Source organism: Trachemys scripta, unplaced genomic scaffold (assembly GCF_013100865.1).
Source record: "Trachemys scripta elegans isolate TJP31775 unplaced genomic scaffold, CAS_Tse_1.0 scaffold_118, whole genome shotgun sequence".
Classification (NCBI taxonomy): domain Eukaryota; kingdom Metazoa; phylum Chordata; order Testudines; family Emydidae; genus Trachemys; species Trachemys scripta.
The window spans coordinates 26,974-48,563 of record NW_023260491.1 but is presented as its reverse complement, the minus strand read 5'-3'; the positions used below and the strand labels follow the sequence as shown (position 1 = coordinate 48,563).

Here is a 21,590-nt window from a genome sequence, read left to right as displayed (position 1 = left end):
GGGTGGCACGGGGGGGCCGGGGCACCGGGCGGGGGAGGGAGGCGGGTGGCACGGGGGGGCCGGGGCCGGGCCGGGCCGGGCTTTGCGGTTCCGCTGCGGAGGCTCCGAGCCCGGGCGGGTCCCGCGGGGACCGGGGACGTGTCCCAGCCACGTGGACTCGCCGCCTGGGGGCGGGGCCGAGCGGGACTCGGGGCGGGGCCGCAGCTGAAGCCCCGGGAGCCGGGAGCTGAGAGCCGGGCCGGGCCGGGGACGCTGCGGGGCCGGCGGGATGCAGGTGCGTGTGTCGGTGCAGGGCCGGGCGAGGGCGATGGTGCAGTGGGTGCAGTGAATGCAGTGGGTGCCCGGGGGGCATTGTTGCAGTGCGTGTTTCTGGCACAGCGCAAACTGGTGCCTCCCTGGGCTGGGTGCAGTGAATGCAGTGGGGGGCCTTGTGGCTCTGGGTGCAGTGAATGCAGTGGGGGGCCGTGTGGCTCTTGGGGGCCTCTGTGCTGGGTCTGTGTGTTGGCGTGAGACCCCGTGTGCATGGTGTGCCCGCGTGTGCCGGTGGGGTCCCTGCATTGGCCATGGGGGTACCGGGGAGCGGCTGTCAGGGTGTTCTGTGTGCGGGGCTTTGCGGGCGTGTGACCGTGGGGTGCAGTGTGGGGCAGGGCTGTGTGGCCCAGGCAGGCTGTGGGAGGCTGTTGTGCGTTTCGCTGTGCCCGGCGGGCGCTGTCTCGCTGTGCCCGGCGGGCGCTGTCTGGCTGTGCCGGGTGTCCGGGGCCTGGCGCTGGCTGTTCTGTGTGTGTGGCGAGGAGCTGGGGTGTGCTCTAGGGGTTGTTGGAGGTAGGGGGTAGGGGCCCCCCTGCAGGCTCTGGTCACCCTTCCAAAGGGCTCTGTGCCCACCCTGGGGCCCGGTGGGGGACGCTCCCTGCCCTGCACCCTGGCCGGATCTGTGTGTACGATGGGCATCTGGTGGCATTGCCAATCATGCTAGAGTGGGTGCTCCATCCCGCCCACCAGGCCTGGCCCAGCCCAGCTTGGTGTGTCTCTGTCTAACGCACGTCCTGCGGGCATCTCTGCCAGTGGCAGGGGAAGCCCCAAGGCATGCTGGGTACGCTCTGTATGCCAGGGCCGGGTGGCATTCACACAGACGAGGCACCTTAGAGCGGGGTGAACACGCAGGGTCAGACGGCGCCAGAGGGTGCCAGGGAGCTGGGACAAAACGGGGGCAGGAGCGGGGCAGCTGGAGAGCCAAGGGGCTTGCACTGTCCATGAAGCACCTCGGCCGACTCGGAGCACCCTGCAGTGGGCGTCTCCAGAGGGCCCCGCCACGGAGATGCTGCGCTGGGCTGGGGCCTCGTCCTGTTGCCGCACCTGCTATGGCGTCGCCCCTTGCTCTGGTCGGTGGAGACGAGGACCGACCGCGGCCAGGCCCACGGTGCTACCTTGGGACACAGTCACGGCGCCAGAGCAGGGCACAGGGCGCCCGGATGCCCCACAGCAGCCTCCCGCAGCCGTGGCCAGCTGGCGCCGAGCAGATAGCGGAGCATGGCATGGCCAACCCGGGGCTGTGACTCACCCCGCTCGGCACACGCCCGGGGATCCCGCCGTGCACCCCACATGGTGCCTCGCTGGGGCTCCAGGCGCTCCACGCTGCACCAAAAGGCCAGGCCGCGGCGCGGAGGGAGACTCAGCCCACGAGTTACATGAACCCCCACGCTGGGCTCCGGCAGGGGGGTGACGCTGCTACTTGTCCCCCCAGGCTGTCCCCAGCTCTGCTCTCAGGATGAGGAACTTGCTGCTAGTGTCTCTGCTGCTGGCCGTGACCCCTGGCTGGGCTGCGCCCAAGGACAGCGCCAACAGGTATGGGAAAGCAGGTCGGCCACGGCCCTGCCCGGTGGGCGGGATGGAGAAGGGAGCCCGAGTGGGGAGCGGGGCAGGAGCATTGCCTGGGGGAGCGCCCAGCAGGGGGTGCTGTGTTGGGGGGGGGGGGGGGTGGGGGGGGGGGGGGCCAGAGCCCTGCCTGCAGAGAGGGGGTGCTGTGGGGAGCCCTGGTGTCTGTACTGCCCCATTGGCTGCTCTAAGTCCCTGTGCCGTGCTGTGGGGCTGGATCCCGCCCCTGTGACCCCCGTTTCCCCGTTTGTTGCTCCCAGGCCTGAGGGCCCTGCTGCCGAGCCTGTTCCCAACCTTCTGCACCCCGAGCCGGAGGAGCTGCGGTGAGTCCAACTCCCCCAGGGAGGGACCCCGGGCCTGGGGCTGAGCAGCTGGCAGGGAGCCCAGCCTGTGGAGGGACAGGTCTGTGGGGGTGTTCCTGGGGCCCCACCCCCTGGATGTGTCGTTGTGGGGTGGTGGGGGGCACTGACTGGGGTGGGATCTGCCTGTCTGGAGGGTGCAGGCTTTGCAGGACGCCTTGCTGCAGTGCTGCGCCTGGCTGGGACCTGGGACGGGGGGGCAGGGGAGTGCCGTGCTGGGGACAGGGAGTTGGGCAGGACAGAGAGAATCAGAGAAAGCATAAGCACAGCCAATGGTCCAGGTGGCCCAGGAGCCTGTCTGCCGGTGCCCTGTTCACAGGGAGTGAACAGAACAGGACAACTGTGACCCTGCCCCTGTCATCCAGTCCAGCTTCTGGTCTAGGGACGCCTAGAGCAGAGGGTGTGTCCCTGCCCAGCCTGGCTAATAGCCACTGATGGACCCGTCCTCCCGGAACTGAGCTAGTTCTTTTAGAACCATTCTAGTCTTGGCCTTCACAACATCCTCTGGCAAGGAGTTCCACAGGTTGACTGTGTGTTGTGTGAAGAAATACTTCCCGTTGTTTGTTTAAACCTGCTGCCTAATAATTTTGTTTGGTGACTCCTTGTGTTATGTGAAGGAGTAAATAACACTTCCTTATTTACTGTCTCCACACTAGTCCTGATTTTATAGACCTTTATCATATCCCCCCTTAGTCGTCTCTTTTCCTAGCTGAAAAGTCCCAGTCTTATTAATCTCTCCTCGTATGGAAGCCGTTCCAGACCCCTAATAATGGTTGTTGCCCTTTTCTGAACCTTTTCCAATTCCAATAGATCTTTTTTAAGATGTGGGCGTCCCATGGATTTATACAGAGGCAATATGAGATTTTCTGTCTTATCGATCCCTTTCTTAATGATGCCCAACATTCTGTTCGCTTTTTTGACTGCCGCGGCACATTGAGTGGATGTTTTCAGAGAACTATCCACAATGACTCCAAGATCTTTCTTGAGTGGTAACAGCTAATTTAGCCCCCATGATTTTATCTGTAGAGTTGGGATTATGTTTTCCAATGTGCATCACTTTGCATTGATCAACCTTGAATTTCATCTGCCAGTTTGTTGCCCAGTCGCCCTGTTGGGTCCCAGGGATGAGTGCAGCAGGGGCAGTGCCCGTGGGAGCAGTTGGGGGGCAGAAGGGACCCCACTTGCCCTGCTGGCTCTAGGCCTGGTGCACTGCAGCCTGAGGCCTGCCCCATAGCAGAGCGGGCAGAGGACCAGCCCGGGATGAGACATGCCCGCGGCCTTGGCAAACCGTTCCTGGGGTTAATTCCCTGAGTCGGGTTTGTCCAGCCTCGCCTTGGCCCTTTCTCTGCTCTCCCCTGCCCCTACCGTTCCTTTCCCCCAGGCCCCCCCGCAGCCCTCCGCCCCCCTGCCCCCCTCCGCCCCGCAGCCCTCCGCCCGGCCTCACTCTGCTCCTTGTTCCAGGCTGTTGCAGCGTTACCTGCGGCGCGCCCGGCAGATGGCACCGGATCCTGCTGACATGACGAGGGAGCAGGGTAAGGGTCACGTCAGTGCCAAGCGAGGGGGGGCTGGGCCGGGCCCCCAGGTAGCTGTGCTCATGCTGGGGGGTGAGGGGGTGCCCAGTGCCCGTTGGCTCTCACACAGCGATGGCAGCTGACACGTTCCGGCCCCATTCCTGGGCAGGGGGTGCCCAGGTGCCATGCAGGCACCCCGCCCCCCGGCACTCCTGCCTAGCTCACTCTCCGCCTGCCACAGCCGCTCACACCCCCCAGTGCCCGGCCCCTCGTGACTCCCCCTCTCTCGCAGTGCTCCTCTACCTCTTCGCGCTGCACGACTACGACCGGAGTGGGCAGCTGGACGGGCTGGAGTTCATGCAGCTGCTGATGGAGGTGGTGTCCCAGCAGGCCCAGGGGCAGCCTTCTCCTGACGCGGTAGGTGCCACTCAGACCCCACCCCCCCAGGGGCTGAGGGACCAGGGGCCAGCTGGGTATGGGGGTGGGTGCATCTCCCCTGGGCTGAGATCTGCACCTAGCTGGTGACTGGCAGCCTCCCTCTCCCCACAGAGCACGGGCAGCAGCAAGGAGACCCCGGGGGTCCCCCGTGGGGGGCAGAGCTCAGGCACCGCATGGTGCAAAGGGCCACTCCCAAGCCCGGCTCCTTACCCCATTCCCCACCCCTGAACCAGCCAGTCCCCGCCCTGGGGCCGGTTGGGAGCCAGCGCCCCCTACAGGGAACAGGCCCCGTCCCCCATTCCCCACCCCTGAACCAGCCAGTCCCTGCCCTGGGGCCGGTTGGGAGCCAGCGCCCCCTACAGGGAACAGGCCCCACGTCCCATTCCCCACCCCTGGCCAGGTGGGAGCCGGCACCCCCTACAGGGAACAGGCCCCACTCCTGGGCCAGCCAGTTCCCGCCCCGCAGTCTGCTCCCCGCCAGTGCTGTGCAACTGTCCTCTCTCTTCTCTCCTGCCCTGTGCCCATCTCCCTGGCAGGTGATCGTGGCAGTAGATGGGATCCTGGAGACTCAAGACCTGAACGGGGACGGGTTACTGAACCCCTCGGAACTCCTGCTGCCCCCAGCCCAGGGCCAGCCTCCCCCGCCAGCCCCGACTGACGCCCCCGCCGGAGAAGGGGTTGTGCAGTGGGCACCTGAGGAACCAGAGCAACTTGCCGCGGCCCTTGAGCTGCCCGGTGCCCAGGGGGCAGCAGGCCCCGGCGTGGAGCTCCCCGAGGCTGAGGGTCTCTTGCGGAGCCGGACGGGGCCAGAGGCAGCTCAGCCTGAAGAGGAGGCTCCAGGGGCCCAGGCTGGGGCCCCCAATGCTGAGATCTAGGCCCCCAGCCTAGACCCATGGAGAGCTCAGGGCACGGCCGGGGCAGATCAGAGCTGGCACGGGAGCTGCAGGTGGGGGGCTGCTGGGCACAGAGAAACCGAGGTGATGGTGGGGAAACCTCTGCCAGAGACACCCCCCCACACACACACACACACACACTGGATCTGGCTGAGTGGTGCCGGGGAGGGGGGAGCAGGGGAGAACCTCCCTCCCCAACCCTGGCGAGAGCAGCTGGGCTCAGCCCCTGCCGAGCGTGTGAGACGCCCCTGGGGACAAGGGGCTGTGGGGAGGCAGGTACCTGACCCCTCCCTGGGCTGGGGGGCCCAGGAGCCGCCCCGGACGCTGCAGACACAGCATCAAAGCAGGGTTACCCTCGCCAGCTCTGACCTGTCCCTGCCCGAAGCTGTGTGGCTGGAGCGAGGGGCTGGGGAGGCACCGGGACATGTGCAATCCATCATGTAACTTACATTTTGAAATAGAAAAATATACACTGAGCCCCTGGGCTGCTGGCCCCCTCGCTGGCTGCGCTGCCCCCAAGAGCCGTGGGGGTGGGGGGAGAGGGAAAGGAGTTTGCCTGGCCAGCAGGGCTCAGCCAGCCAAGGGTGCTTCCTGCCCGTCCTCGAAATCGCCCCCGTGCCCCGCTCTGAGCAGGCAGCAGCTGCGTGGGCCGACAGGTGACCCTGCTCTGGGCACTGGCTGAGTGCCTGTCCCTTAGCCGCCTGGGCCATGCCCTCTCCATCACTACCACCCTGGCAGCAGGGCCTGGCACAAGCCCTCTGCCTCCAGCGGCCCCGAGCTGGAGGGCGGGAGAAGGGGGGGTGCTTCCATCAGCTGTACCAGGAGTTTAAGCCCTGCCCTCCTTCAGTGACTGGGCACCATAGCCCCCAGTGCACCCTCCAGCCACGGTCCAGCCACGGTCCAGCCCCCCCACTAAGGCCTGCTGCCATAAGGTGGGCAGGAGGCCAGGCCCATGCGGCCAGCTCGGACGCTGCCTCACCCCGGGTGAGCCCAGCCAAGGGGCCTTCCAGGGCTCTCCTTGCCCCATGGCCCCAGGCCAGTCCCTCTGCTCAGCCCGTGGCCACCTCCCGCTCCCCTCAGGCCAGACTTTGCCCTGCCTGCCCCGGGGCTGCTGGGCTGGGAGGCGTCATGCTGAGGAGAGCTCCCTGGGAGCCAGGCCCCGGAGCACTTGGACCTACAGCCGGACGGATACGGACACAGACACACACATCCCCAGTCAGAGTGGAGCCTGGGAGCCCATCACACTGTGGAGCCCACAGGGCAGAGCGGAGGCACCCACCTCCTTTAGACGGCCCCCAGCCCCTCACCCTGCTGGCCAGGGGCTCCAGGAACCTGTTCTGCAGAGAGGCAGCTCTTGGCAGGGTTCCCCTTGCAGCTTCCCCCCAGCTGCGCTTCCTCTAAGGCGGGGAGCCGTGGGGAGCCCCTGCTGCACGGTCTAGGTCAGGGCCACAGGCTCCAGGAGCCCCAGTGCCAACCCCAGGCAGGAGGGGCTGCTGTCCCCAGGAGCGGCTGCGTCCTGGCTCTGGCTGCCTACACCCTGGGCGGGCGCGTCCCCCACAGCTCACACACTGCCATGCGTCCGCCTAGCTCGGCAGCACAGAGCCCCCGCCCCAATGCCCCATAGCCAGAGCTCGCCTGCTGGCCGGACTGAAAAAACCAAGGGCTGCAGCTGTTCCCAAGCGTTTATTGACTACACTGGACGGGGAGGGGACCCGCAGGGCCGGGTACAGTGCCCGGGCAGCAGGCACCATGGCACCCGGCCGGCAGCACCAACAGCTCAGCCCTTGCCCCCCAGGAAATCCCAGCAAGTCAGCACCAGCTGCAGCCTCCTGGTGCAAAGGGGGCGTCTCCTCCAGCGGGCGACTCTGTTCACACGATGCCGTCGTACCCATGGACCCCGCACTTCCTGCCAGCCACCTGGCACCCAAAGGCCAGCGCCTCCTGCAGCCTCTGCCCTGCCATGGGAGAACAAGCTGGCCGTCAGCCCGAGCTTGCCCCGGCCCCCCCAGTGCGCCCCGTGGGGAGGCCCCCGGCCCCCCCAGTGCACCGACTCTCACCTCTCGACAGGGCCAAGAGAACAGCGGCATTGAAGGTGTCTCCAGCGCCCAGCGTGTCCACGATGGTCTCTGGGGGGAAGGCGTCTGAGTGGACGAGCTCCCCGTCAGGCCCCAGTGCGTCAGCCCCTGCCTCGGCCCAGGCGCAGATCACAGTGGCCCTGGGGAGACAGCCCCTCAGCGTGACCCCACAGCCAGCCTTGAGCACCGTCCACCCCTTGGGGCCAGCTGCCCCCTGGACTGCTCCCCCACAGGAACTGCTCTGAACCCACCAACCCATTTCACAGCAGCCACCGAGCAGCTGTTACCCTCCAGCGCCAGCTCTGGGCCCTGCCCCCTCCTCTGGGGGGGAGCAGTGGGGTCCTGCTCCCCCCGCCTCAGGCAGCGTGGGCCAAGGAGGGCCTGGAGGCTGCCTGCTGCTGCATCGCTCTGCCCAGGGCAGGGCAGTGAGTGAGTCCCTGGCCCCCCATGCCAGGTTCATCCTCCCAGTTTGGCCCCACGTGGCCCAGGCCTACCCTGGTCTCACACGGGTGCGAAGCCCCTTCACGGCCTCGGGAGCCGAGTGGAAACCAAAGTCCTTCGCCACGTCCTTGCTGACAAATACCTGCCGGGAAAGAAGGAGTGAGGGGGCAGGGCCAGGTAGCCAGAGCCAATGAACAATGCCACTGTGCTCCCCAGTGCCCCATAGCCAGCTCTGCCCCATGCCAGTGCCCCTCAGCCAGCACCGAGCCCCCACCCCCAATGCCAGGGCCCCCCCGTGCCCCATAGCCAGCACCGCCCAATGCCAGTGCCCCATAGCCAGCACTGCCCCTCTGCCCCAATGCCAGTGCCCCATAGAATCACAGAATATCAGGGTTGGAAGGGACCTCAGGAGGTATCTAGTCCAACCCCCTGCTCAAAGCAGGGCCAACCCCAATTAAATCATCCCAGCGAGGGCTTTGTCAAGCTGGGCCTTAAAAACCTCTAAGGATGGAGATTCCACCACCTCCCTCGGTAACACATTCCAGTGCTTCACCACCCTCCTAGTGAAATAGTTTTTCCTGATATCCAACCTGGACCTCCCCCACTGCAACTTGAGACCATTGCTCCTTGTTCTGTCATAGCCAGAGCTGAGCCCCTGCCCCAATGCCAGAGCCCCCAGTGCCCCCCAGCCAGCGCTGGGCCCCCACTGCCAACGCCCCCAGGCCACAAGCCCCAGCTCCCTGAGCCATGCAGGAGCTGGCGTCTGATTGGCCAGCTGAGCAGTCCCACTAGCCAATCAGCTCCCCTCCTCGCTGGCCTCCCAGAAACCGGTCATGTCTCCCACAGGCAGGTGCCCACCTAGACAGCCCCTCCCCGAGCAGTGAGCTGGTGCCAGCTGCCCAGAGCGCCCCCCACCCAGTGCACATACCATAGAGAACGAGCCAGCTGCCCAGAGCGCCCCCCACCCAGTGCACGTACCATAGAGAACGAGCCAGCTGCCCAGAGCGCCCCCCAGAGGAAATGCCCTGTCACCTGGGTGTGGGCGGGGCTGGGCCCCCTGCAGCGCCCCCAGGGGGCAGGCCCCAGCTGTGCTGCTCTCCGGCTCCCCCCACGCAGGGGCCCTGCTCTGGTCGTGACACCTCCCCCCATGGGGGCCCCCTCCAGGCAGCAGGGCCCCCCAGCAGGGCAGGCTGGGAGAGCCAAGCTCCCTGCCCTCCCCCAGCCGAGACCCCCTGACCCCAGCTGCCCCCAGGGGCAGGGGATGCCAGGACCCGCAGGGACGTGCCCCATTATTTCCTACCACGTCTCCGTAGCCGAAGAGCTGGTACAGCTCCTTTCGGGGCTTCTCCACCTCCACCGACGTAGAGACTCTCTGGTGGGCTGGGCAGGTCCGGTTATACTCCTCCACGCGCTGGATCATTTTCACCTGCTCCGCAGCGTTCCTGCCCTGGAAGCAGGACAAGCTTTCAGCAAGGCCAGGGCAGTATCCCTGACCCCCTGCGCCCACGGGCCTGGGCACAGCACGCCAGCCTGGCCTGGGTGCCACGGCGTGGACTAGCGAAGCAGCGACTCAGTGCAGACCCCAGCCTAAGCCACCCGGCAGCTTGTGCTGCATGGGAAGGTGGGCTGGGCTGGGCCATGTGGACACAGAACGGGAGTGAGCACGAGCAAGGGCTCGTCTACACAGGGCTCCCCAGCACCAAGCACTCAGTCCAGATAACAGCATCCACACCCGGCCACTGAGGAGCAAGGTCCCGCACGGAGCAGCCTGCGAAGAGGGAAGTGGAGAGCAGAGAGCAGCAAGCTGGCGCATCTGCCTCTCATCCCACCTCCAGGACTCCCAGCCTCGAGCCAGAAGCACGGGGGCCAGTCTCTATTCCAGGTCACTCAGGCCCCTCCCTGTCACTAAATCCTGCTGCTGCTGCCACCCCCTTGCGACTCCGAGCCACCCCTTCCTTTCTGTGCCAATGAGCGAGTGTTTGGCCATGCCTTCGTCTCCTGCGGGGCTACCGTAACCGCCCCTCTCTGGCCACCCCAGCCCTATTCCACTCCTCACCAGCCCGCTGCCTGGCCCACTCCTCATCTCAGCTCCTGGCGCCACCATGACATGGCCCCTGGGCTGGGCAGCACTCCCATGTATGTGCCATCCCACTCCTCTGGCCTGCGTCTGCCTTCGCCTCCTCACATCGGGCACTGCCTGGGGTAGGGACCCCCCGCCCCCCATGCTAGGGCAGCGCCAGGCCCCTCTGGGGAGCCACTGAACAGTCAATGGCGGAATGAGGGGCCTCGCCAGCCGAGGGGGGACTCACCTCCCAATGGATCCACTTGTACTGGGTGAGGTCGACCTGCTCAAAATCCTGTGCTGTCACATCTGGCAGGTTTCTAACCCGGGGTGGGGGGGAGAACACAGGGGAGTCAGAGGGCGGGTGCACGGGGCCCCTCCTAGCAGAGAGGTTAGGGCTGAGGGGGATGGGGGGCGACTTTAGCCCCTGCAGTCAGCGAGACGCTGGGGAATCTGGGCTAGCGGCCCCAGCAGGTGGGGAGTGCAGCTCCCAGGCAGTGGGGCCCAACACATGGCATGGCCTGCAGGCACTCACACAGACCCCCTGGCCTGCTCGGCGGCACAGGGGGAGCCTGCCCCAGAGGACACCATGGTGCCTGTGCCCTCGGGCACTGCTCCCTCTGCACGCTCGGCTGGCAAGGCCCCTGCCCATACAGGGCTCCTGGTGGGGTACCAAGGCCAAGCAACGGGGCAGAAGGGTGTGACAGTATGGGGCTCTGAGGGGCTGGACTCTGCCCAGCCGGGCTCACACCCAGCCAGGTAACCAGGCACCCATTCAATGATTAACCACAGCCTCTGGCAGAGGGGACGAAGGCAGGAGACCCTGGCCTGATCTCAAAGGGCATCAGCCAGACTTTGATCCCAGAGATCCCAGGGACGCGGACGCCTTTCAACGAGGGGAACAGAGCTCAGTGACACTGAGCCCCTGTGAATCACTAACCCCCTCCCCCACTTCTCCAGCTGCTGGATCCCAGCTCGACCCTCCTGCCAGCAAAGGGTTAACAGGGTCCCAGGCAAAGTCCTGCCGCCTGGTCCCAGCAGGGCAGGAGAGACGGCCCCATACGGGAGCTGTGTTAACTGGGGGGGCCAGGATCTCCTCTGCTCCCCTCCTGTGCTGATGCCTTGTCCCATGTGTTCTAATGCACTGGGCCGGGCCGAGCGGCCCCACAAAGACGGGGCTCACCCCGAGGGGCAGGCAGCAAGGGGCACCCCAGACCACCCGCCAGGAAATGGAGGGACGGGGCTGGTGTGGGCCAGGCGAGTTCCCAAGGGAGCATCCCTTCCCACTGGCAGAAGGGACCCAGTGAAAGGCCCTGACAGCCCTGCAAGCGCAGGGAGGTCACTGCTACAGCGGCCAGCCCAAGGCCCAAGGTCCCCTCTGAACACCTACGATCTGCAAAGAGTCACAGGGCAACCCACCATAAGCCCTGGGGAGGCAGCGGGGGTCACACATGCAGATTCCCCTCCCGCCCCCCCGAAGACAAGATTGAGATGTGCCGATTATGGCAGTGAAATTACCGGGTGCTGCAGGATTAGCATTGGCGCAGCTGATTGGCGTCTGCGTGCAGAATCAGTGAATGAATCAGTCAATCAGCCATGCGGGATGGGTCCCCTCTGACGGGGCAGCGCCGAGGCGAGACCTGAGGGCACGGGCCCCCGAGCCCCCGTCCGTAACAGGCAGGGCCCAAGGGCCCGGCACTGGGGTTCCCCCTGCAGGAGCCGCCTGCCTGCCAGGGGGGACTGGCGCGACGGCTCGGCAGATGTGCCCGGCCTTACGTGTCATAGAGTGTGACTGTCCGTGAGCCGTTGGTGCTGTTGACAAGGCAGCAGGCGCACGGCGTGTCCCCCCGGCTCTGCCACGCCACATGCGCTACGTCCACACCCCTGCGTCGGAAGTCCGCCACGATGAAACTTAGCAGGGGAGGGGAGAGAACAGGGGGAGGGAGAGAGGGGTTAGATCCTGGCGGGCACAGCGGGCGCCGGGCACAGCCCCTACGCACCTGTTTGTGTGCAGGATGGTGCGGGTGCCCCTGCTCGCACTGCTGATGACGATGGAGGTGGGGAAGGAGCTCTCGGGGTGCGGGACCAGGTGGGTGAGCTCCACTGCATAGCGCCGCAGGTCGGCCAGGACGAAGCTGCCGGGGAGGGGGGCGCAGAGAGGGTTAAGCGCGGGATGGGAGAGCCGCTGCCCTGCAGTGCCTGGGCGCCGGAGGGGAGACAGCAGGTCTGGGGGCCCAGTCAGTCCCCAGCAGCCCCAATGCTCCCCAGCAAACCTGCCTCACTGCACCGGGAGCCCCACAGACCACGATCGGCCAACGCAGCACCCAGGCTACAACCGGGAGCAGGGGTGAAAGGCTCTCCAGAGACCCCCCAGCAGGGAGATGGGGCCAGCGAGGGGAGGGGTTCCCCAGGAAGGGCTGGGGGCTCGGTCACTCCCCAGCAGGGAGATGGGTCCGGAGGGTGGGGCGGGTCTCCCTACGGGCCCTGTGGCTGTGGATATACCCACTCTCCTGGGTGATGCTTTGGAGAACAGACTTTGAGGGGGAGGGATTGCTCAGTGGTTTGAGCATTGGCCTGCTAAACCCAGGGTTGTGAGTTCAATCCTTGAGGGGGCCACTTGGGGATCTGGGGCAAAATCAGTACTTGGTCCTGTTAGTGAAGGCAGGGGGCTGGACTCAATGACCTTTCAAGGTCCATTCCAGCTCTAGGAGATGGGATATCTCCATTAATTATTATATTATAGGATCTTGTGTCCCCTAGTCCCAGAGGAAGAGGCTGGATGGGACCCAGGGGAACCCTCTCATCTTGTTTCCATGGTGATGTAATTCACAGGGACCACCAGGGGAGCATGGACGCATCACACCACTTAGCAAGCAGATGTGGATTTTAGAAAAGCAGCAGCACACGCTAACCCCCTGCCGATGCTGCAACAGATCCCCTGCACCCGGCTCCCGGATCCCTTGCCAGCTGGAAACACAGACCCCAAATGAGGGCAGTGCGGCCAAGGAGCCGGACAGCCCAGCCCGTGGGAAAAGGCCGGACGGAGCCCAGCTCGGGGGTGCCAGAGCAGGCCGGATAGGAACCCAGGGGTCACAAGCCTTTAGAGGACACAAAACAGGGTAAAGGAAGCCCCAGGTCTGATTTGCCCCCTCCCCTAGCACAAGGAGGCAGCCAGAGCCCCCGTGGTCAGCGGAGGTGTCACGTCTCCCCTTCCCGGAAAGGGACGGTCCTGTCTGCGGGCTCCCCGCCCCCAACTTGCTGGGCCCGGTCACCTGGAAGGAAGGATTCTCTCTCAGTCTAGCGTGCTGGGGGCCAGGGCACCTGCCAAGGTGCATAATGGTCCCCTGAGCTGTGCCCATGGCAGGATACCCGTGGTGCTGGCTTGAGCACTCAGGCTCCCACCTCACTGTGGGCACGCTGACCCGCAGACCCCCCCCGCACCAGGTCCATCACTTACTCTGCTGCATGTCCGGGCGCCAACGAGCCCATGAAGGCGCAGGGCGCCCCCAGCAGGGACAACACGGTGCAGGAGTTTGAGGCATTGCCACCCCGCTGCCAGCGCTGAGACAGGCACCTAGAAGACAGACAGCCATGGCAGGGCGTGGCCGGGCACCAGGCTCCCAGCCCTGCACTGGCCCCAGTCGCTCCTGCTTGGCGGGATCCACACGCTGGAACAGGGCCGTTAGCTGGGCGTGGGATCACAGAGCCAGCCAGGGGTTCCCTGCTGGCTGACAGCGTGGGGTGGGGCGGGGTGGGGCAGAGGAAGCTCATGCCACCCCCAGGCCCGCGTGCCAGGGCAGACAGTTTAATCGGAGGACTGTTCATGCAGGAAGCTCTTGGGGCTGGGTTCCCAGGGCAGCACCACGGCCAGTGCGCTGGGCTGGCACCGCACGGGGGAGCGGGTCGGAGGCACCCAGGGGCCCGAGGGGTCTGCGCTGCTCTGCCCGGAAAGTCAGGCTGCAGGCGAAGTCATTTCTAGACAGTCGAGAGGGCGCCCGGATTCCCTGCTGGCCCCGCCAGGTCCTGCTCCTGCCAGCTGGGTACTCTCCAGCCACCTGAACACCGGGTGGATTTTCCTGGCCCAGAGAGGGCCTGGGGCTAGTGTCTGAGCATGGGCCTGGAAGGCAGCCCCCCCCCCCCAATCTTACCCTGGCTCAGACACCGATGCCCAGTGCCAGGCTCTTGGGGGGCGCAGGGAGAACAACCCAGACGGTCTGAGCTGGAGCTGCTGTGACGGGGCTGCCTGCTGCTGAGGGCCTGGCCAAGATGCTCGGGAAGTCCCTTCCCTCCAGCCCCACGTCCCTAAGTCCCAGCCCCCCTGCGCCCCACCCCTCCCAGCTGGAAAACGGAGCTGGGGAGGCTCAGAACCACACCAGGGGAAGGACTCCGGGAACATTACCTGTGACTGGCAAAGGCAACCCCCCCTGCCCACTCGTGGGACTGGCGCAGGGCTCCCAGAGCCTGCAGCCCAGGGGCTGGATCGGCCAACACTCCCAGCCCACTCAGCCCCTCTGTGCCCCCAATCCAGCCTCCCCACGGTGCTGCAGGCCCCAGGGAGCCGAGCCCCCCGTACCTGGTGTCCGTGTCCTCGAGCGGGTACACGTCCACCACGCTGATTATGTCCAAGCAAACCAGGCCAATGCACAGAATGCGCTTCTCCTCCATGGATGGGCTGCCCCTCCGGCACCAGCTCCCCAGGCACCTGCCCCCTGCCCCTCCCTCCGGCACCAGCTCCCCGGGCACCTGCCCCTCCCTCCGGCTCCCCGGGCACCTACCCCGACCCCTCCCTCCGGCTCCCGCTCCCCGGGCACCTACCCCCTGCCCCTCCCTCTGGCACCAGCGCCCCGGGCACCTACCCCCGACCCCTCCCTCCGGCACCAGCTCCCCGGGCACCTACCCCCTGCCCCTCCCTCCGGCACCAGCTCCCCGGGCACCTGCCCCCCCCTCCGGCTCCCCGGGCACCTACCCCGACCCCTCCCTCCGGCTCCCGCTCCCCGGGCACCTACCCCCTGCCCCTCCCTCTGGCACCGGCGCCCCGGGCACCTACCCCCGACCCCTCCCTCCGGCACCAGCTCCCCGGGCACCTGCCCCCTGCCCCTCCCTCCGGCACCAGCGCCCCGGGCACCTGCCCCCTGCCCCTCCCTGCACTAGCGCCCCGGGCACCTGCCCCCTGCCCCTCCCTCCGGCACCAGCGCCCCGGGCCCCTAAGGTCCCGCCCCCCGGTACCGCGGACCCGACCCGACCCGTGCGGTGCCCGGTGGCTGAGTCAGGACCATCCCGAGCCCGACAAGCCCCCGCCTGCAGCTGCCTGGCCCCGCCCACGGCCCCGCCCCTTCTCTGCCTGGCCCCGCCCCCGCCTCCAATCCCGTCCGCAGCTCAGAGCCCCGCCCCCCGCCGCACCACCCCATACTCCCCGCCCCGCACATGACACGAGCGGCCGGGGTCACGTGACGGGGGAGGGGCGGGTGCTTTAGGCTGGAGGCGGGGCGGGGATGGCGCTGGGCCCCCCTCCCCCCCCGGCCTGTTGCAGACAGAGCCCAGATGCACCAGGCATGGGCTCGGGCTCTGGCCCTGCACCTGACTTGAGTCTCACACACGTGTGTGATACGTGGTGTGTAAATTCCCCCATTGTTCTTTCTGGCCCCCTCACAGGGAGCCCAGGCAAGCCTGGGTGGGTGTGTTTGTGGGGAGGTGATGGAAGTGCGAAGGCTGCCTGTGTAACCTTAACTGTGCCCAGCGTGCGCTTACCCAGCACAGCTGTGAGCGGCAGGGTCCCTGGCATTCTCCAGGTCTACACTATCAACTGACCTCGCTCTGGGTGAGAAAAATCCATCTCCCTGTGCACAGTGCTGTGCCGATGGGGGCTCCTCTCGCAGAGGTGGATGAACTACGCCGGCAGGGGCGCTCTCCCATCCGTCTTCGCTGAAGCCCAGCCGCAGAGTTTTAAGTGTTAGCCTGCCCTTATAATCTGCCAGCCTCAGGGACGTTTCTGGGGGTTTGGTGGGGATGCCATGGAGAAGGGCACGGAGGGAGCCCAGTGCCTGCGTCCAGCCCTCAGGACCAAGGCCCTGCAGGGGAAAGGCTCTGTGTCCAATTCCCCACCCCCAGGAACCACCTTTTCTTTAATGTGTGAATGTCCTGGCCGGCTGCTTGACAGGCCCTTGGGATTCCCATCTGCTGTGCTTGTCCTCTGGCTAGCCACTGAGAGGCGCTCCGAGCACAGACCTGCCCCTGTTCTACGCCAGGCCTATTCCCGCCCCCAGTGCCTGGCTGTGGAAGTACAAGCTCAAACCCTGCTCTGCCCCAGCCCTGCAGAGTGGCTGGGACTGGCAATGTTCACGAGCTGGCCCTACCTTCTCCTTTGGATCCCAATGTCCTACTTCACCGTCTCTGTGTCACAGGGCGGGCCTGGCAGCCAGGAGGTGGGGCCGTGAAGCTGTCTGGAGGCACAAAGGTCCAGGCTGATAAGAGACTTGTTTATCCAGGGTCTTGTGCCCAGCCTCCAGACAGGGCAAATTTGGCAAGGAACCTTCAGAGTGAAAGCAAGCGTCTGCCTTCCAGCTCCCCCGCAGGGCATTTCCAAATCCGCACCAATCCCCCTCTGTGCCCTTTGGGCCTCACTTCCCCTCTCCTTTTCTATTTCTAGCTCTTCTCTCCATCCCCTTGCTGTGAGCTGCTAGCCAGCTGCTGTGTTCCACCCAGAGGTGGCTGCATTTCTCTGGCAGGTGAGTAATTGTTACCCTACAGTCTGCAAAGCACTTGGGGATCCCAGGCTCTATATAGCTGTGGGGGATCATTATGCCTCCCACAGCCACTGTTTCCTGTTATGCCACCCACCTTCCTGAGGAGTTTGAGAGCTGGGATCTAGGAGTTATCCCTCTGAAATTAGACTGTCGTCCATGGGTAGGGCCCCTACCAAATTCAGGGTCCACTTTGGTCAATTTCAGGGTCATAGGTTTTTAAAAATTGTCAATGTCATGATTTCAGCTGTTTCAATCTGAGATGTCACAGTGTTGTGATGGCAGGATCCTGACCCAAAAGGAGTTGTGGGCGGGTTGCAAGGTTATTGTAGGTGGGGGGCTGCAGTTCTGCTACCCTTCTGCGCTGCTGCTGGTGGCAGCGCTGCCTTCAGAGCTGGGTGTCTGGCCAATAGTGGCCACTCTCCAGCCACCCAGCTCTGAAGGCAGCGCAGAAGTAAGGGTGGCAATACTGTCACCCCCGTAAAATAACTTTGTGACCCCCCCCTTGCAACCCACTTTTGGGTCAGGACCCTCAATTTGAGAAACACTAGTCTCCCCTGTGAAATCTGCAAAAAGAACAGGAGTACTTGGGGCACCTTAGAGACTTTGTCAGTCTCTAAGGTGCCCCGAGTACTCCTGTTGTTTTTGCGGATACAGACTAACTCGGCTGCTACTCTGAAACCTGTGAAATCTGTACAGTATAGGGTAAAAGCAGATAAAAAAACCAGTGTCACGGCCCAGGACGTGTTTTTCATGGCTGTGAATTTGGTAGGGCCCTACCCATGGGCCTGCCCGTTTCCCTGTGTTTGAATTCCCTGCCGTTATTCCCAACAGTACCCTGTGCAGTCTGTCTCCTCTTTCCAGGGGGTTGCATCCCACTCGGCCCCATGGGATTATCATCCACACTGAGGGCATCCCAGGCCCAGACTGGGGAGAGGGGGTGGAGCTACAATTATGGGGGGAGCTATGGGTTAAAGCAATTCATCATGACAGGCGGCATGGCCTGGTGGCCCGTCACTGCAGCTGGGGGAGAACTGCAGGTCCCTACAGCCCAGCAGAGATGGCCCGAGCCCTCCAGGGCAGCTGCTAATGGGCCTCTAGAGAGAGAGCCTGCAGTGACCTTGGCTGGAAGGAGAAGCAAAGGGCTCCCCCATGCTCATGCTCCAGGCCAGAGCAGCTGCAGGGAATCAGGAAGGCCGTTTCTGTCCATGAGATCGTGTGGCAGTTAGGTGCTGGGGGGGAAGGGGGAAAACAGGGTGCTATCACATAAGAACGGCCAGACTGGGTCAGACCAAAGGTCCATCTAGCCCAGTGTCCGGTCTGCCAACAGTGGCCAATGCCAGGTGCCCCAGAGGGAATGAACAGAACAGGGAATCATCAAGTGATGCATCCCATCGCCCATTCCCAGCTTCTGGCAAACAGAGGCTAGGGACACCATCCCTGCCCATCCTGGCTAATAGCCACTGATGGACCTGTCCTCCAGGAATTTATCTAGTTCTTTTTTGAACCCCATTATAATCTTGGCCTTCACAACATCCCCTGGCAAGGAGTTCCACATGTTGACTGTGCGTTGTGTGAAGAAATACTTCCTTTTGTTTGTTTTAAACCTGCTGCCTGTCAATTTCATTGGGTGATTCCTAGTTTGTGTGTTACATGACGGGTAAATAACACTTCGCTATTCACTTTCTCCACCCCAGTCATGGTTTTATAGACCTCTATCATATCCCCCCTTAGTCGTCTCTTTCCAAGCTGAACACTCTAATGTTTAGCGTCTCGCCTTGTACGGAAGCTGTTTCATACCCCTGATCATCTTTGCTGCCCTTCTCTGAACCTTTTCCAGTTCCACTCTATTGTTTTAGAGATGGGGTGACCAGGTCTGTGTGCAGTATTCAAGGGGTGGGCGTCCCATGGATTTATATAGTGGCATTAGGATATTGTCTGTCTTCTTAGCTATCCCTTTCCTAATAGTTCCTAAAGTATTCTTAGCCTTTTTGACCGCTGCTGCGCATCGAGCTGAAATTTTCAGAGAACTATCCACAGTGACTCCCAGATCTCTTTCCTGGGTGTTACCAGCTAATTTCGACCCCATCACTGTATGTGTGTGGTTGGGATTATGTTTCCAATGTGCATTTCTTTGCCATTTGGTTGCCCGGCCACGCAGTTTTGTGACTCCAACTCCTTGCACTCAGCTGTGGACTTAACTATCTTAAACAATTTTGTATCATCTGCAAACTTTGCCACCTCACTGTTCACCCCCTATTCCAGCTCATTGAGGACTATGTTGAACACACTGGTCCCGGTACAGACCCCTGGGACCTGCTATTTACCTCTCTCCAGTTACTGATCCAGGAGAGGACCTTCCCTCTTACCCCATGGCTCCTTAGTTACTGTAAGAGCCTTTGGTGAGGGACCTTGTCAAAGGCTTTCTGAAAGTCCAAGTAATTCCTAAAACTATTAGAGGAAATTCTTACTTCATCCCCATGCTATTCCCTGATGCCCCCATGCCAATCTGCACAGTCCCCCGCGGGCTCTGCCGAGCAGCTGTGATGTGCTGTCACAACGCCCCTTTGGCTTCTTGAGACAGAGCTGCTGGCCCCTGTAGCCAGGAAGAGGCAGTGTGGCTTAGGGGTTGGAGCATGGGGAACTGGGAGTCAGGACCCTAGGGCGTTCTCACTGTGTCCCCCCAACCCCTCCCCCAGAAAACCCCTTCTGCACCTCAGTTTCCCCAGCTGCTCTGCTCTCCCCCCCCGCCCCCCGGGGCTGTGAGACTTGGCGGGCTGTGTGCGAAGTGCTGGCAGTGGTAGATGAGCCAGCCCCAGCGAGGAGCTCCCCTCCCTGCCATGGCACATGAGTCAGAGCCTAGCTCTTCCCTCTGCCAGCATGTGGGAGGGAGGAGAGGCGGCAGACAGGGCTTGGCTGGGGAGATGCCCCTGAGGAAGGGCTCGGCTTGGACCGCCCATGGTTAATGTGTCATCGCGGGGCTGCTGCCTCCAAGGGGCCCTGCAGCTAGGCCGGGGGGTGGAGGCCAGGGAGCCCTGCCAGTGAGTGGGGAGCGTGGCTGGGCACAGGTAGGTTGGCTCTGTGCCAGGGGGCAGAGTCAGGGATGTGGGGGGAAGGGCAAGGGGGGCTGGGGGGCTCCTGCAGCCAGCGATGCTGTGGGAGGAGGGTGCAGCCGTTTCAGTCTGATTGCTGCAAGCGCAGAGGAGCTGCTGCCAGCTTGTGGGGGTGGGGGTTAGTCCGGACCCTGGCACCAGTGGGTGTTTGTGTCTGGGGGGGGAGGGTGCCTGCAGGTAAGATCTAGGGAGATTGGAAGGGCACCTGGGCATGGGTGCCTGCGTGTCTTGGCATGCGTGTAGAGCCATGCGCCCATGGCTCTGGTGCCAGGCTGGTGTCCCTGGCCCCAGCGGGCCCTGCACGGCGGCATGGGAGCCCTGCGCAGGGCACTGCTTCTGCAGGCGTTTCCTTCCCGCTCACCCTCCCTTGCTGACCTTTGCCTTGGAAGGAGCTGGCCCCTTGCTATGCTCTCCGGGTGGCTCTCAGGCCCCCGCCCCCAGCAGGACGCGCTGTGCTGCGCTGGGGCACCAGCAGCACTGGGGGTAGAGCCCAACCGTGCCCGGTCCTCCCCAGCGCAGGGAGGGTGTCTGGGAGCTGGTGTGACATGGGCAGGACAGTGACGCCAGTTCTGGCTGTGCAGGAACCGACCTGGGCCCGCTCCCGGCTGCCCGGCGGGCCTGGCTGGGAGGAGCAGGAGCCAGGCTGGGAGATGCCAGGGCCATTGCTGGGATCTTGGGGTCTGAGCAGGGACCCCCTGGCCCAGGCCCAGTGGCCCACCCAGTGTAGCTGGGAGCTGTGCACAGCAGACACAGCTCAGGGCCTGGAGGGACGAGCTTTCCAGATTCGAATGAAACCCCCTGTAAAGCAAGTGCCTCATCCTGGGGGCATCCGGGGTCTCCCGGGACCCACCGAGCCGCACCTGGCCTCTCCGGTCCCCCTCAGCCACACACAACCCTGGGCAACCACCACTCCCCCCTGGCCAGGACCATCTGCTCCAGGGCTACCAGCAAAGCTCCTTTGGTCCCAGCCCCACGGCACCGCGGGCTCCAGTCACTGCTCCCACTGCCTCGAAATCCAGATCCCCAGGCCAGGCGGGCCCAGGGTGAGCATCGGGTCGGAGTCCTGCCCAGAGACCTGCCATTCCCAGAGCAGCCCGGCTGGTGGAGACACTTGACGGATCCTCCCCGGCCCTGAGTAATTGTTAAACACTGACACCCCATTGCTGGCCGGACATGGTCCAGGGTCAGCTGTCCCCCACTGGACCTTCCTCTGCCAGCCGAGGGGCCCTGGCCCATCACCCCTGGGCTGCAGCCCCTGCCTCGCCGAGCGGCGGTTTGGGACTCCACCAACTACTGCGCCCCAAGGGACTGGGTTATTGTTATAGCCCCCCCGGGACCAATCCTCCCCCAGCCCCCAGATCAGTCCTTCCCTGCAGGGGTGGGCACCATCCTGGGCCCCTTGCTGGGGCGGGGGAGGGGGTAGGGTCCTTTTCTTCCCCCTCCGTGATGTGCGACTGGCCTCACCTGGCCGTGGGTGGGTGGGGGTGGAGAGCTCCACCTGCAGCAGCTCTGATTGGCTCCTCTACCCCAAGGGGCGGGGCCTGTCAGAGGTGGGTCCCCTGGCGCTGTGCTGCGCGCTGGCTACTCAGACCCTGTGGGGGGGGTATGTGCCCCCCCGTCACAGTTACTGCCCCCTCGCCTCCAGACCCTCCTGCACTGGGCCATCCCACGACAGGTGTGGGGCAGGGGTCCCAAGACAGACATGGGGCAGGCAGTGTGGGGCAGCCGGCATGGGGTGGGGTCCTGAGGCAGACGTGGGGCAGGCCGCATGGGCCAGGAAGTATGGGGCAGGGACCTGTGGCAGATGCGGGGCAGGCGTGAATAGGTGGCCCAGGGAAGGTAGTGTGGGGGTATTGGGCGGGGGTCCCAAGGTAGATGTGGGGCAGGCCGCATGGGCCAGGAAGTATGGGGCAGGGGCCTGAGGCAGATGTAGGGCAGGCGTGAATAGATGGCCCAGGGAAGGTAGTGTGGGGGTATGGGGCGGGGGTCCCAAGGTAGATGTGGGGCAGGCCGCATGGGCCAGGAAGTATGGGGCAGGGGCCTGAGGCAGATGTGGGGCAGGCATCGCAGAGCAGGTGAGGGGCAC

General features: G+C 64.3%; 2 protein-coding genes across 5 annotated transcripts in view; one reads left to right on the top strand and one right to left on the bottom strand.

The window, feature by feature from the left end:
* Nucleotides 1-5,550, top strand: part of LOC117870261 (cell growth regulator with EF hand domain protein 1-like) — a 12,376-nt gene extending 6,826 nt beyond the window's left edge. The window contains exons 1-6 of one of the 2 annotated variants that reach the window (XM_034757351.1): nt 189-274; nt 1,742-1,842; nt 2,133-2,195; nt 3,693-3,763; nt 4,035-4,159; nt 4,717-5,550. In XM_034757351.1, the coding sequence (XP_034613242.1) occupies nt 269-274; nt 1,742-1,842; nt 2,133-2,195; nt 3,693-3,763; nt 4,035-4,159; nt 4,717-5,055 (705 nt within the window). In that variant the 5' untranslated portion in view covers nt 189-268 and the 3' untranslated portion in view covers nt 5,056-5,550. Of the gene's footprint in view, nt 1-188; nt 275-1,741; nt 1,843-2,132; nt 2,196-3,692; nt 3,764-4,034; nt 4,160-4,716 lie in introns of those variants that run through there. The other variant, XM_034757352.1, reaches the window with a different exon arrangement.
* A 1,190-nt stretch (nt 5,551-6,740) lies between these two features.
* Nucleotides 6,741-14,421, bottom strand: LOC117870260 (ketohexokinase-like). 3 transcript variants are annotated; one of them, XM_034757348.1, is made up of 9 exons: nt 14,225-14,420; nt 13,109-13,225; nt 11,652-11,786; nt 11,428-11,562; nt 9,899-9,971; nt 8,890-9,036; nt 7,643-7,731; nt 7,131-7,288; nt 6,741-7,028 (listed from the first exon to the last, which is right to left on the bottom strand). In XM_034757348.1, the coding sequence occupies exons 1-9, from the start codon at nt 14,314-14,316 to the stop codon at nt 6,943-6,945; spliced, it is 1,032 nt and encodes a 343-aa protein (XP_034613239.1). In that variant the 5' UTR covers nt 14,317-14,420; the 3' UTR covers nt 6,741-6,942. The 3 variants fall into 3 exon arrangements, with proteins under 3 accessions (XP_034613239.1, XP_034613241.1, XP_034613240.1); XM_034757350.1 differs by lacking the exon at nt 11,428-11,562 and having other exon boundaries at nt 14,225-14,421; XM_034757349.1 differs by lacking the exon at nt 11,652-11,786 and having other exon boundaries at nt 14,225-14,415.
* Nucleotides 14,422-21,590: the final 7,169 nt, after the last annotated feature.

Bases quoted from the DNA above. Each gene is read 5' to 3' on its own strand.
- LOC117870260 (XM_034757348.1), bottom strand. From the start codon at position 14,316: ATGGAGGAGAAGCGCATTCTGTGCATTGGCCTGGTTTGCTTGGACATA. The intron at 11,563-11,651 runs GTGCGTAGGGGC...TCCCCTGCTAAG, and splicing joins ACCATCCTGCACACAAACAG to TTTCATCGTGGCGGACTTCC. The intron at 7,029-7,130 runs GTGAGAGTCGGT...CTCCCATGGCAG, and splicing joins TCTCTTGGCCCTGTCGAGAG to GGCAGAGGCTGCAGGAGGCG.